Source organism: Physeter macrocephalus, chromosome 11 (assembly GCF_002837175.3).
Source record: "Physeter macrocephalus isolate SW-GA chromosome 11, ASM283717v5, whole genome shotgun sequence".
In the NCBI taxonomy this organism is placed as follows: Eukaryota; Metazoa; Chordata; class Mammalia; order Artiodactyla; family Physeteridae; genus Physeter; species Physeter macrocephalus.
The window spans coordinates 171060894-171076247 of NC_041224.1; the positions used below are offsets into that span (position 1 = coordinate 171060894).

Genomic DNA, 15354 nt, shown 5'->3' on the forward strand with positions numbered 1-15354 from the left:
GAAGCTCCGAGTTGGAAAGATTCTGTGGCAGCACCGTGAGAAAAGGCAAAGTCCCGAAGCCCCACCTCCTCAGGCCCCTCCTCACCCCCGGGGTGGGACGGGTGTCCCTTCTTCCTGCCCCGTCAGTCTGCTTCTAGGGGACAGTGCCCTGCACACGGCCCTCTGGGAGGGAAGGGGCATCCACCAACTGGGGCTGTATCCCTGGGTTTCCCACCTCTCCAGTTCCAGGCCTGCATCCCCCAACCCCCCAAATCTTTTCCTCCTTGGCCTTTATCTAAGAGCATTCACCCTGATAAGAGCTGGAGGGAGACCTATCTTCGCACCTTTCCCTGAGCCTGGGGGCAATTCTGTGTCTAATCTTCCAGTTTTTTAGAAACTGCCCTGGGCTTCGAAATTTGGGGAAAAGCAATAAACTTGTGGGAAATCCTACTGTCGTGGGTACAAAAGTGAGGGAGACAGGCCACCAGGGAGCATCCGGAAAGGCCCCCCCGCGCGGGCTGTGGCCTCGGGGCAGCCGGGATCTCCGTGGAAGAGGAAGTGGCTCACGTCCCTGCCCCATGGCACTGGGGATGGGTCTCTTCCATAAGCCACAGGGGCGGCAGGTCGCTCCCGGGGCTGGCACCTGAGGATGCGGCTATTTCCCACTGGCCTGAACGACTCCGCTTGCGGAATCTCTCTTCTTGCCACGGAGGTCCAGAGGACCCCAGGAGCACTGATCTCCCTGGACGAGGGCAGCCAGAAGCAGCCTCGGTCTTAAGAAACTGTGGGTGGGGACGTGCCTTGGAGCCGCGGTGTCCGTGGAGCTAAAATCCAGACCGGCAGTCACGCTGTTCCCTCCCCTTCTGAGGAGACTGTCCCGGAAACGGGCTCTCCCCCAGGGGCAGCCTGCTCGAGCTCAAGAAACAGGACACACGGCACAGCCCCACCCTCTGCAGGCCTCCTTTCTCACCCCGCCCGCGGGTGGGCCTCGGCAGCCAGGCCGTGGCCTTGGCCGCACTCACACCCTCTCCCCACCAGCCTCCCTCCTTCCACGTGGAGAAATCCACCCCTCACTCAGCACCCACGACCGGTGCCTTCCTCCTGGGGGTTCACCCCAGGGTGGAGGCTGGGGACAGGGCCTAGGAATATAGATTTCGGCCTCCACGTGTCCCAGACAGTGGCAAACAGTCCGCTCTGAGACATCAGTGACACCACAAAGGAACTCAGTCACCCGAAAGAGGGGGTGACTTGCCCAAGGCCATGAGGAATAAAGGAGAAATACTCCTCGGGTAGCTGGTCCAAGGAGCTCTCTCCTGGTTAAAGGAGGCGTCTAGCGACATTGTGGATAGATCTCAACAATGCCGGCTTAAGCTGGTTTTTTTTTCCAGATCTTAACTCCAAGAATCTATTCAGGCCTTAACACAGGTCTTGGATGGGAAAGAGTGTGAACTCTCTCGCCTTCCTGGCAGCTGTCCCCACAGATGGAGTCACCTGGTAACTGGCTGGATTAAGAACTGAGGACAAGGTTTCCAAGGCAGGAGCCGGTCGGGCCCAGACATTTGGGGAACGTGACAGATACGGGCTGGCTCCGGAGGCCCAGAACCCCCGGCCAAGGGGCCAAAGAGAAGCCGAGGGGACCAGACCACGGTCCCCAGGGGAAGGGGCTCGCACCAGGGCTCTCGGGGGTGGGTCTGGAAGTCCTCGAAGCTCCGTGGCATCCTTCCTGGCCTGGCTGTTCATCTGGCCAAGGAGCCAGTGGTCTCTCTAGAACAGAGCTCTCCGGAACTGGGCCTGGCATTTGAGAAACCACAGGGAGACCGAGCCTGCTCTGCCTTCCCGAGTCCTCGGCTTCCTGTCACTGGCCTTTGACATGGGTCAGAGATGTAATTCACTGCATTTCAGGAAAGCCGAACAGGGCCTGAGACTTCCTCGGGAGGCTTGGGGCGATCCCCGAGGACGTGACCGTGGACCCCTGATTCATCCTTCTCCTATCTAAGTAAACGCCCATCTGAGCCACACCTCCTAAATGACTCGCCCTCCTCATTCAGGGTCCTGTGGCCAAGGGGAGGGTGACAATTCTGAGGGAGTGTGTGTGCGCACGGAAGAGAAGGGGAGAGTACTTTCAATGACACGGCTTGCCTGCTCCTGTCTGCTCAGCCTTACCTTGCCCCAGCAATGGCATGGAAGGGTCATCAGAGCTACTATCACAGTAATCATTACCATCCTCCAGCTCACTGTTGACCGTGTTGCCATTTGCAATGGTCTTTTGTTTGACTGTGAAAAAGGCCTGCATCTTCACATTGTACCTGCAAGTAAGTTAAGGCGGGAGGTCAGAGCTGCGGGGTAGACTGGGCAGGGCCCTCCCCCACCTCCTTCCCCCATGCACCTGCAGTGAGCATGGCCCTGGGGGAGCTGGAGGGGGGCCGAGGCTTTTCAACCCAGCTGACAGAGGCTCCTGACAGGAACCTTGGGATAATGTGCAGTCGCAGGGGGCCTGCCCCTCCTGAGCGGGCTTCCTGGGGCCATAGGAGACCTTCAGCCCAAGAAAATGACTGACGCCTACCTCTGCGTGCTATAAACCTGTCCCGACAGAAGAAGTTCAGCCCAGCCTCGGAACAGGCTCGAAGCAGGTGTTCCCAGGCCTGGCCTTGCTCCCGTGGGCTGCCTGGGGGCCCTTCCCTGTACCATCCCAGCCAGCGCTGCTGCCCACACCGAGAACAGACTCCATCCCAGACCCCAGGCTGGCGGCCCCGCTGAAAGGCACTCAGAGAGGAGACGGTTTAAGGACCGTTCTCTTGCAGTTTGACAGCTTATTACCCATTTGTATAAAACATTATAAACGTTTTAGGTCAACGGGGGGATTCATAGCATCGTAAACCTCAGTGGTGTTTTCCTTTTTAATTACCTGCGGAGGTGTGAGAAGAAAGTTACAAACCTGAATGTGGCTTAGCTCATGGGTAGCCTTTTTTTTTCTTTTAATTGTAGAAAAACACATACCACGTAAAATTTGCCATTTTAACTATTTTCCATTTTTAAGTGCACTATTCAGTGGTAGTAATTACATCCATAAGGCTGTGCAACCATCACCACTATCTAGTTCCCAAATTTTTAGTATCCCGAACAGAACTCTGTTCCCATTCACCAATGAGTCATTAATTTCTCCCTCCCCCAAGCACCTGGTAATCAATCTCTAATTTGCTGCCTGCCTCTAGGAATTTGAGTCTCCTCAGTACCTCACATAAGTGGAACCGCACAGTATTTGTCCTTTTGCGGCTGGATCCCTTTCACTCAGTATAATGTTCTCAAGGTCCATCCACATTCGTGGCCTGAGTCAGCATTTCCTTCCCTTTTTATGGCTGAATATTAATTCATCATGGGTAGTTTTGAGATGATTCTGACCTGGGCAGCTTCCGGAGGGTCTCAGGGTACACAACCCTGGCTCCAAGGTCTGCATCTTTAGAACTACAAGTGGTGCCCGGTGCAGTTGTGCAAGGTGGCAGCCCCACGAGGTGGCATTTTATGAAGTCTGACAAAATGGAGGTGCCCGGCTCTTTCAAAAGAGTGGCATTAAATTATCGGGCGATTTATAGAGACAGCACAAAAGAGCGGTCACCCTGGGGCACGGGCCAGGGGTGTGGAGTGGGCTGGGAGAGAGGTCCCCGCTTGCTATTTGTTTTGGGAGTGGCCTCAACCTTCCCCCCACCAGCCAGCCACCTACCCCGGCCCAAGTGCGGACAGCACCCTAACACAGAGTCTGACTATCTCTCTCCCACTCTGGTTGCCCCAGCGGGGTGTCCCCCAGAGAACTGGGGCGGCCAAAAGTGACCGCAAGGGCTGAAGGAGGTTTTCTTCCTGCTCGGACAAAAGGCTAAAGCAGGATGTGAAACCAGAGGTGAGACAGCCCAGAAGAAGAGAAAGGGCACTTACTTCATGATCAGAATGTAAAACACGTACAAGACGATGAGCACCAGGGCTTCCCACCTCAAAGACAGAAAGGAGACTGGTTAGAGCCAGGAGGCCAGCGGCGCTGAAGGCTGGGAGTGACCAGCACGGCGGGTGGAGCGGGCTGCGTGGTCCCGTCACCTCCCTTGACCCAGCGCCCGGCCCAGGACCCAGGCGTGCAGGCGAGCCACCCAGCCCCCAGCCGTCCTGCAATCTGAAGCTCGCTTGGTAACAGAGAAGGCTGAGGGTGGGGCCTTCTCAACTACAGGGGTTCTCATCTACAGGGCTCAGGACGAGCTCCCCCAGCTACCTAGAAGAGGGAGGGCCCAGGACCACCTCATCCCAGACTCAGGGAGGGGAGTGGCCTGGAGTCATGACGCTAAGAGGCCCTATGGTCACCCGAGATTCTGGCCGGCGACAAAAGAAGCTGTGGGTGCAGGTGGGAAGGGGCCCTAAGAACTGCCTGAAGAGATGGGCCAGTCACAGGAGCCTCTTGGGCCAAACACGGGGGCTGGGCTGGGTGGGGGTCTTTCTGGGGTGCACTCTTATTGCCGTCCTGCAGAACCAGCGTCCAACCCCACACATGGTGGGGATTTTTGTAGCTCAGAACACAAGCCTCTGAGGAGTCACACAGCTTAATTTGTTGGGTCATCTGACAAGTGTGTCCTGAAGACCTACTATGTGCCCGACATGAGCTACAGTCATTTTGGGGAGCTCTTCCTCTGCTAGCCCACAGCCCAGCAGAGCCACAAAGGGGTCTGTAGATGACCCGGCCACCCCCTCAAAACTCCATCTGCAGATGAGGAAAAGGAGACCCAGAAAGGGAGAGACTTCTTGGCTCCCACGGTGGGTTAGGACCCAGAATCAGGATGCTCTGGGCCCATGGCACGCAGCCGCTCGCATCCGTTCTCCTGAATCTATGCCCAACAAATAACCACATACAGGATGCAGATCTGAATCATGGTCAATGAAGAGAACCGTTTTTATGGCTTATGAATGTAACATACCTTCCATAACATACCTTCATGCCCTATAAATTAGAGTGGCAATATCAACCTCTTTAGAAGTTTGCGCTTTATGTATCTTGATTAAGAAATCACTTTCTACCTCCATATCATAAAGATGAGTCCCTATATTCTACCCTAAATTGTTTTAATTTTGCTTTTCACAGCGAGATCTTTAATCCATATGGGATTTATTCTTGTATAAGGTGTGAGGGAAGGAACTGATGTTATTTTATTCTATATGAATTCCTCATTTTTGTAGTATGAGGACCTCTCCCGCCACCCCCCCCACCCCCAACTCACTACCTTGTCATGATGCCTGTCATATCCCCCAGCCCAGAACTGGGCCCATTACTGGGTTCTCAGTTCCACATTGGCCTATGCTTATCCCTGTGCAAAACACCATACTGTTTTCATTATTTTAGCTTTATAATATGTCTTGATATCTGGCAGGGTGGGAATACTAAGGGAAACAATCTTTGTCACTTTGAAAGGATAAATAAAGGCATGACTGCTTAGAATGATACCCTTTTTACTTTCACAAGTTCATAAACTTACGTTTGTAAAAATAATTTTAAAAAAGATTCAATGAACCCGACAAGCAAGGATACTAACAAAAAAGGAACAACAAGAAACAAACTTTAGAAACTTACCACACAATTTCTTCATCATATATGAACTGGAAGGCAAAAGAAACAAAGGGCGGGGCGACATATTTATTCCAAAAGAAGAACAAACGCAGACCTCTAAGCACCCAGAGCCAACACATAGGCTAGTTATGTGTTTTACAGAAATCTGGCTCTTCTCTCGATGTCTGGGTTTCTCAAACATAGAAGGTGACCTTTCCTTAGTGGAAACCTTGGTCAGTAGATGCTGCAGTATGAGGTCTAGGGTGGGTCTCCAAAGAGAACTGGCCTGTGCTACCAACAGTCCAAGTAGCCACTGGGGCCAACCTGGCAGGGGTCTGCTCTCATTAATGGAACAGAGTTGCTGAAATCAAGAATCTTAAAAACTGAAAAGGCATCTCTGTATGTATGTATGTGTCTGTCTACCTACCTACCTATCTATCATCTATCTATCGATCGATCGATCGATCGATCGATCTGTGGTACCTCTGTGTGTGTGGGTGGGGAGGAAAGGGTGTCATTTTTTTAAAAATAAAGAGTAACCCCTTTGGAAACTCTGAGGGCAAAGGACCCATTTGTACCATTTGAAGGGAGGCCAGGGGTGATGGTGGGGATGCCGTGGCTTCCTAAGAGGGCACTGACATTGCCCAACAATTCCACCCAGCATTGCCTGAGTGGGACACGGATGAATGATGCTTCCGTGGTCCAGGGGAGGAGTCCTGTGACCGCCCCAGCCCGGCCCAGTGTGCACAGGAAGGTGGAGGGGCAGTGCCCACCAACCTGATCTTGGAGACATGGGATGCCAGGAGAGACCAGGGGGATGTTGTCTGGACTTGGGCCCATTGTACCCCTCTCCTGGCTGTCATGGCAGGAAGCACCCACAGAATCTGCTCTGGGAAGTCACTTCGGAGAGGGTCCTCCTGGCTGGGCATTGCTGTAAGGCTCCCCAAACTCAAACCTCTGAGGAAGAGGCGCTCAATAGAGGGGAGCCCAGTGCCACCACCTGGGAAACCTGGGGGACATTTACGGGGATAGTTTCAGTTTTTATAACCCAATGGAGGGCTACTGGCATTTAGAGGCAGTGAAGGCCCAGGGTGCTAGTCAGCCTAGAGCATGTGAAATGGTTCTACCAGAGGAGTTCTTCCGTATTTGGCACACGTCTTAAATGTCCTGCTAGATATTTAGGGAAGCAGAAAAAAAAAAAAAAAAGACCTGAGCCTCAACCTTAATTCCATTTTGCAAATCAAAGCATTCCTACATGGTTTTACTAAATACTTAATTTTCTAGTGAGTTAACTGTCAGGCAAACGGAGGGATGATTGTACTTGGCTCTGTTTAGGATTTTAGCAGGAGTCATTCATAATTTTGGAAAATCACATCATCGAGGTCGGCATCACTCATGGGGTTGCCAGCCCAGCATACCAGCCTCAGTCTGCACTGGTAGCTGTAGGGCCTGGAGATTTCCCATATGGGGGCAACGGATCACATGATTCAGCATTCTAGCACCTTCATGCCCAAACATTTACACACTGAAAGGTGTATTCTTTTATTATGAATTACTTTTATTTGTCCTTTATGGTATAGTTTGGGCATTATATTGATTTTGTAAAATTGTATACAGGTAAATAGTTTTATCTACAACTTTCATTTTTTGGGGGGTGTGGTGGGCACTGCCTGATCTTCATGCTCGCCTGTGTGCGTGGCCTGAACTTAGGGATGTGCTCGTAACAGAATATGGCAGAAGTGATGGGCTGCCACTTCCGAGATTCGGTTGCAAGCAGACTGTGGCTTCCAGCTTGGTGCCTCCTCGCCCCTGCTGGGAGGGAAACCAGTCCCCATGCCGAGAGCTGCACTGTGGAACAGCTCGAGGCCGGCCTGCAGCCTCGCGAGTGATCCTGAAAGCAGATCGTCGCCCACGGGAGCCTTGACCTAACTATACCCTGGCCAACACCCGTGAGCCAGAGGGCTCGGCTAAGCCACTCCCAGATTTGATGCACAGAAAATGGGAGCAAGAAAGGTTTGCTGTTTTAAACTGCTGAGTGTTAAGGGAAATTTGTTACACAGCAACAGATAACTAATACAAGGGTCATGATTATCAAATCCAGTTGGCTCTAGATGTTCTTAGGTTGAGAACTGTCACTCTAGGGCACGCTCCACACTCTGAAATCTGGGCATGCCATGTGCATCTGCCCTCTTGAAAATGACCTGCCCTCATGCCGCCACTTTAAAGCTCCTTTTGGATGGAAGCTGCTCCCCTGTGGATGACACGGTCCTTCCTTGGCAGTAACCTGTGCCATGGGCTTCGGTGCTGTGTCACTGTCATGTGCCACGATGTACCCGAGCCCTCGGGGATCCCTGTTTCGGGCCCTCTGCCTTTTCTGCCCATATCCTTGCTCCCAGCTGCCAACCCTGATGGCTCCCAGCTGGCCTCTCTTCCCTGCTCCGCGGTAAGGTGGGAAGCCAGAAACTCTGCTCTTTAGTAAATGGTCTCTAAGTGAGGATCTGAAGGCCTCCGATGAGCATGTGCTTGAGCTTAACTGCATCAACCGTGTGATGCCTTCTTTAGCTTTTTCAAGGCCTTTGTGCCCTCAAGGTGGTACCTGGATGTGATGGATAAACAAAGCATCAGGTATGAGGTTTTCGGGACAGGGAGGCACGGTGGTGGGAGATTGGTCAACATGACTGCAGTGAGTGGCCAGCACACCCCAGGGTAGAGGCGCCGTGGGTTCTCTGTTTCTAGTGCCAGGGACAGAGGTGGGCAGGGCCCCGGTGCCTTCGCAGGGGCGGGGGGCGGGGGGGGGGGAAGGTAACTCACGGCAATGAGCACAAGGACAGAGAGGGTGTAGTACACAGAGTCTCGGCACACGGCCCACCACGTCAGACGGATCACCTGCTGAGCAAAGGGCCATCAGCTGTTACTGTCTGGGGAGATGGGATACAGGGGCCGGGGACGCTGCTGTGGGGCTCCCACCACCCCCAGACCCCTGCAGGTGCAGACACATATCCACGGAGCTCATCTTAACTGTGCCACCAGAACCACATCTTGTCTGGCCGTTCAAGGCCACCCTGTGCTCTTTGTCACATTTGGGGATGGAATGATACCACATTATGTTCCTAAGTGATGGCAAAGCTGCCCCCTGTTCCTCCAAGGTGACCACCTGGCATGTTTCCCGGCAGAAGCCATGTGTCAGGGGGAGAGGCCAGAGGAACTCACTCTTCCCTCCGATGTTCGAACCTTCCGGGGGTGACCGGCCGCCTACCTCTACCTCCCTTGGTCGGGCGGGGCCTACCCTTGAGCCTGACTCTTTGAGATTGAGTCCAATATCCCCCTGGGGCTCTGAGGACCAGAAAGATGCGATGGGGTTTCAACAACAAGCCAGCTTCGTGCGTCCTGTGGGGAGGCTGAAGGCGGACCCCAAATATGTGCAAAGTCTAGCTCAGGGTCAGAGTTACAGGAGACGCCTCTTAAATATTTACTGCTGTTGAATGAACACTCCCCCCTTGGACCAGCCATGGAGCTGACGCTCTTCCTGCTCTCAGATCCACCGGTGGAAGGAAGGTAGGACAGCCCTGCTACACGTGAGGAAGCTGGCTCGGAGAGGAAACCGTTTCTGACACCCACAGCACTTACAGGCTCGGCTAGGGCTGGGCCTTGGGTCTCCCTGCGCTGTCCCTATGTCATTTCGTACGGAGAGAGAGACCACTGACCTGCCCCGCGGATAATCCACAAACTCCGATTATACACAGGATGTTGAACACAGCAGAGCCCACGATGGTCCCAACCCCAACATCGCCGTGGGTGATGAACACACCTGGAAACAGAAAGGCACAAACACTCCTCTGCAAAGCCCAGGCCTCCCCCTTCCTTAGACCCGGGCCGGCTCTGTGTCCCCCACCCCGCGAACGGAGGGAAGCTGTTCTTAGTATCAGAGAACACCAGCGACGCGGCTGAGGACCGCAAAAGCAGAGGTGGAAGTGCCCTCAGGGACCGGCTACTCTAATGCTCCCACTTTCTGAACAGCTTTATTGAGATGTAACTCACATGCCATAAAAGTCACCCATTTAAAATGTCAATTCAGTGTTTTCTGGTCCAGTCACAGAATTATACAGTCATCGCCACAATCTAATTTTAGAACGTTCACTTCACCCCCAAGAGAAACCCCATACCTGTTAGTACCCCACTCCACCTCACACCCTTGGGAACCACTAATTCACTTTCTATCTCTCTACTTCTCCCATTTTACGGAGGAGAAAACTGAGACTCAGAGCTGACAAACGCCCACACTAGTCTGGGCACCAAACCTGGGCTCTCTCTGCATCCCGTGTCTCGGGGCGACGGGACCTCTTACCAATCACAGAGGCAAACAGCTCTGGCGTCGAGCTTCCTGCAGCCATGAAGGTGGCTCCAGCCACATCTTCGCTCAGATGGAGTTTCTGAAACAGAAGCGACCGCAGACCCTCAGGCTGTAAGGTGGGGGCGGTAAACATGCTAACTGAGCACTCGGCAGCCAGGCAGAGCGCAGGGGAGCAGCACCGTAGCCAGAGTCAAGCTCCTGGGCTGGCGGCCTCTCCTCCCTGCACCTCCTCCACGCTGCCAGGCACTCAACCCGGAATCGCCTGTCCCCTTCCCCCACCCGTCCATTTCTGTTCACTCTCTGAGCCCTTAAATAACGTCTCCTTGATGAAGCCTTTCTAAGTGGCCACCACGAGCCAGCCACTCCCCTGGGACAGAGGAGCTGAAACACGAATCACGCAGTGAGGGTCTGAGGTCCATGCGCTTGCCTCCCCGCTGGATGATGAGGACAAGGTTGGTCTTTTTCATCTTTGGGTGCCTAGAACAGGGTCTGGTGCTCAGCGGCGAGTCCACCACTTTAGCGTCCGTCTCCTCCGGTGCTCACACAGACCTCGGGTACCAAGCGGACCTCCACACGTCAGGTTGTGGGATGTGGAGGCCTCGGACGCACAGCCTGGCTCCTGCATCCCAGAAGGCCTTCTCAATGGCAGGCCCGACACCTGGCTGCTCACTGAAACAGACCCTCACATCCTGTCCCCAGGGCTGAGCCAGCACGGGACAGGGCTGGAACTGTCAAGGCCCACTCTGCTTGGCGACACTGTGCTCTGGCCACAGAGGCCCATCCTCTGATCTGGAATGTGGGGCTGGAGGCTTCGGGTGCTCGGGAAAACCACGGAGATTCTGGGTCCGTGTGAATGCCAACTTGAAGGTGCCCACCTGTGGTTCTCAGAAGGCCCCTGGGCAGGCTGGCTCAGGGCAGGGTTCGGCCTCCTCCTGCCCTCACCCTCCCAAAGCACTCCTGGGCAGCCTGGGCTCTGAAGCCCCTGCGGAATCCAATCCCTGGGCCAGCACAACCTCCCCACTGAGCTTGCTACAGAAGGGGTGCTTGGAAGGGCTGGAGCTCTGGGCTTGATGGAAAATGGGGTGGGGGCCCATCACTGACCCCCAGGTAGAAGCCCGGCCACCTCGGCCCTGCCGCAGAGGAGGTGCCACCGAGGTTCAGCCGCTGAAGCACCTGTGATAGCTTTTAGCAGAACCCAAACCATGCTACATCCTGTCCTGCCCCTCCCTGCCTCTGCCTGGGCCTGCCCCCCGGCCCGGTCCTTCTTGGCCTGTACCGACACGCCACGTGTCAGTCACCCCCAGTCCCGCACCCAGGCTTTGCCAAAGGGTCCTAAGTCCTTCCCACGCACCTCGCAGATCTTCTCTAGAGACGGAACGAAGAAGTCGTCGCACACTATGGCCAAGGCGTAGAACATGTACAGAGCCTGCGAAGGAAATGGGGAGACAGAGCCAGAACTCCTGCCACTGATGGGCACAGCCAGGCGTCCATCACCCTCCAAACCAGCCTGCTCGGGCAGAGGCCAGGTGACCAGAGGGAGGCATAGAGGAAAATTCCAGCACCACAGAGATGTGATTCCTCAATTCCCTCACTGACAGATGGGGAAACTGAAGCCCAGACAGGAGAAATCACTTGCTGAGCAGCGGAGGGGACTAGGACTCATGCCACAGGGGCCTGTGCCTCTTCTCTCTTCTTTTTTTTTATTTTTTATTTTTTTTGCGGTACGCGGGCCTCTCACTGTTGTGGCCTCTCCCGTCGCGGAGCACAGGCTCCGGACGCGCAGGCTCAGCGGCCATGGCTCACGAGCCCAGCCGCTCCGCGGCACGTGGGATCTTCCCGGACCGGGGCATGAACCCGCGTCCCCTGCATCGGCAGGCGGGCTCCCAACCACTGCGCCACCAGGGAAGCCCATCTTCCTCTCTTCTTAAAGAAGCAGCTCTCTCTTCAGCACCACGGTAGGCCCTCAAAAGGCAAGATCCTAATCTTAAGGGCCAAGAGGGAAAGCATTTAAAACTGCCATTTTAAGAGCTTAAAATAATCATCATCCTGATTTCCCCTCTTTAGTTTTAGAGAAGGCATCATTTCCTTGTTACTGACTGCCCACCTCCTGCCAAAACAGACGGCAACGTGAGACCCAGCGTTTCCTGGGACGCTGCTTGATGTTGGTCCAGGTTAAAATCCACAAGCCATTTATACTGGGAGGCTCATGGAACAGAGTCCAAATTCCAGTGCTAATCCTGGGAATTATTTGCCTTGTGATTTTGGATAAGTCACATCTCTAGGTCTCAGTTTCTTCTGTTTGATGACAGAGTAAGAACAGATGGGTATTTGTTAGACAGTTTTATCTACAGAACTCTTCCCTGACCTGTCCACCCAACACGGCTCTACTGAGCTCATCTTATGTGCCAGGTACTATTCTAGCCATTAGGGATAGGTGGCGAGGATGCCAGGAAAAGCCTCTGCCTCTTTGTGGGGGACGAGCAGATAGGCAAATGAAGTATCTGTAACTGCCAGGAAACAGCAAGTGCAAAGGTCCTGAGGCAGGAGCATGTTTGATGCATTTGAGGAACAGCAAGGTCACTGGTGCAGGTAGAACAGAGTGAGAATAAAGAATGTGATGCTGGAGGGAGAGGCAAGGAGCAGGACCTGTGGAAAGGAGATGGGATTTTACTCTAGGCTCTGGGGGAAGCCATGTTTTCTTCAAACAAAAAGTGACATGAATGCCCTATTCGCAAAAGAGGGAAAGGCTGGGCTGCTTCAGCTAAAACAGCGTGATACTATGACAACTTTACAATTAATTAACTGTGATTAAAGTGGAAGATCTATCAACTGTGACCAAAGCATCTGAGGCAGATGTCTACTGGAGTTCAGGTGTGGCTTTCACTGAATTTGACACATTATCTTTTGGGGGGAAGGAAAAAGGAAACAAATACTGGGGGTGTGGGTAAAGTGGACAGAGAGAGGTGGGAGAGACCCTGCTACAAAGCTTAGGATACCGACTTGAATACACACCCTCGGAAGTTCCCCCCAACAGCATCTCCCAGGCAAAGGGTGTCCCGTGAGGCTGAAGGGCCTCTGGCTCCCCTGACGCTGGCTCTCCAGAAACACTGGAGAGAAAAGGGGGCCAAGATGGCACCACTGTTTCCTTCACTTGGGCCAGAAGTTCTGAGAAGCTTCTTAGTGCTACAGACAAAAACTGGCTCTAAAGCTCCAGCCTTTTCTTGCTCTAAAAAAGGGCTCAGCAAACTTTTTCTTAAAGGGTCAGATAGTAAATATTTGAGTCCTCGCAGGTCACACAGTCCGTCTTGACTCTGGTGCTGTAGAAGAGTAGCCATGGAATGGGTGTGGTTGCATTCCAATAAAACTTTATTTATAAAAACAGGAGGTAGGCTAGATTGGGTTCTCCAGACGTAGCTGGGTAATGCCTGGCCTAAAAGGTTCCTGCCTGGTGGAGCAGTGGTTAAGAATCCTCCTGCCAATGCAGGGGACACGGGTTCAAGCCCTGGTCCGGGAAGATCCCACATGCCGCGGAGCAACGAAGCCCGTGCGCCACAACTACCGAGCCTGCGCTCTAGAGCCCGCGAGCCACAACTACTGAGCCGGCATGCCACAACTACTGAAGCCCGCGCGCCTAGAGCCCGTGTTTCACAACGAAGAGAAGCCACCGCAATGAGAAGCCCACACTGCAATGCAGAGTAGCCCCCACGCACCGCAACTAGAGGAAGCCCGCGCACAGCAACAAAGACCCAATGCAGCCAAAAATAAATAAATAAAATAAATTTATTTTTTTTTTTAAAAAGAGAAGCCACCTCGATGAGAAGCCTGTGCACGGCAAGGAAGACTAGCCCCTGCTCGCCTCAACTAGAGAAAGCCCACGCACAGCCACAAAGACCCAAGACGGCCAAGTAAATAAATAAATAAATGTTTAAAAAAAATTTTTTTAAAAAAGCTTCCTGCAAAATTCCTGAGGTCCTCTCAGGTTCAGGAAAAAAAGCTTTGTCAAGACTTTGATGAGGCAGAGGGACAGAACTATAGGACTAATTCGCCAAACCCACACCCCCTCGGTGAAAGGAGAGGACATGGGAAAGCCAGAGATGCTGGGAAGATAATAACTCTATTAGAGAAATAATACACAGGTCTGTCACTCAAAATTTGCCCACAACCTTCATTTTCACTAGTGGTTTACCCTGTTAATTAAAACTTCACTCATACATTATTCTCAGGTGGCGACTCTCTACGTGAGGATCCCAGCTTTCCCTTGCTTAATGATCTCTTGCAAAGACGAATACTGTGTTGGGTTTAAATATGTAAGCAGGTGGTGCTGGGTGGTCAGGGAACCACAGCAGGAGGAACATCTGCTGTGATTGATGCAAAGGAGAAAATTAAACCCGGAGCACTTTCATCTCCCTGCACGAAACAATGGGGCTGGCAAACTTTTCCTACAAAGGGACAGAAAGTACAATTTCTTTTGGCTTTGTGGACCACGGAGTCTCCGACACAACTACTCAGCTCTGCTAGTGAAGCGCAAAAGCAGCCACAGATGATACAGAGAAGCGTCAGAATGGCTGTGTTCCAATAAAACTTTATTTACAGACACGGGCAGTGGCTGCGGGCTGTAGTTTGCCTGCAGAGAAGGGCGACTCTTACCCATCATTTAGTTTTGAGGCCACTATGCCTTTCTGAACCGCTACTTGAACTCCACCACTGGACATCAGGCTCATCTAACACTGAGAGAAGTTTGAGAAGAAGGGCACCGAAGTCTTAAACTAGTTATGTCAAGGCAGTAAAATGTGGGGGGATCCCGGGGATCATGATAGCAAGTGGGGACAGAGGCCTTATCACGTGCCCTGCGATGTCTGATGGACTTGACCCATGTTCACCCGTATTTATACACCTGGGAAAGACGCTGTCACCCCCGTTTTATAAAAGCAGAAAATGAGGCACAAGAAGACGTGAATCTTGTCCTGGTTCTGGGGCCACTCACTGTGTAACACTGAACAAGTCATTTCATATCCTTAAGATTTCATTTCTTTGTGGTTAAAACACATCCAGCATCTGTTCTCACAGGGCTCTTACAAAGACCGGATGAGATCTCTGACATGCTGTGCTCTGAAGACAGGTTTCACGTGCCTGAAGTTTAGGGACGTCCCACCCCGAGAGGGCCACTTACACCAAGGATATGCAGCAGGACGGCTCCGTGCTGTCGCTCCTTATTGGAGAACAGGTCTGTGGGGAACTCATGAATCGCTGGAAGACAAGAGGACACGGTAAGGTATTCAATATTAGTTATCAAGGGGTGTCATTTGAGGTCTGGGGGGGTCGGCCATGGAACTGAAGAGCCCCCCTGGTGTTAGACTGCCAGGGGAGAGGCCAGCTACTTCTCTGTCCAGGGCAGACCTGCGCTCTTAGGAAAACATTGCTGGATACGGAATTATCCAGATATTCTAGT

General features: G+C 52.9%; 1 protein-coding gene across 5 annotated transcripts in view; it reads right to left on the bottom strand.

Moving 5' to 3' along the window:
- The window catches only part of SLC24A4 (solute carrier family 24 member 4), a 56030-nt gene extending 40879 nt beyond the window's left edge, over positions 1–15151 (bottom strand). Inside the window, exons 1-8 of one of the 5 annotated variants that reach the window (XM_028496348.2) lie at positions 15076–15151; positions 11257–11331; positions 9900–9984; positions 9259–9362; positions 8366–8440; positions 5579–5604; positions 3907–3960; positions 2200–2285 (exon numbers count right to left, since the gene is read on the bottom strand). In XM_028496348.2, the coding sequence (XP_028352149.1) occupies positions 2200–2285; positions 3907–3960; positions 5579–5604; positions 8366–8440; positions 9259–9362; positions 9900–9984; positions 11257–11322 (496 nt within the window). In that variant the 5' untranslated portion in view covers positions 11323–11331; positions 15076–15151. Of the gene's footprint in view, positions 1–2142; positions 2286–3906; positions 3961–5578; positions 5605–6331; positions 6406–8365; positions 8444–9258; positions 9363–9899; positions 9985–11256; positions 11332–15075 lie in introns of those variants that run through there. The other 4 variants (XM_028496345.2, XM_028496346.2, XM_028496344.2 and 1 more) reach the window with 4 other exon arrangements.
- Between the last annotated feature and the right edge of the window lie 203 nt (positions 15152–15354).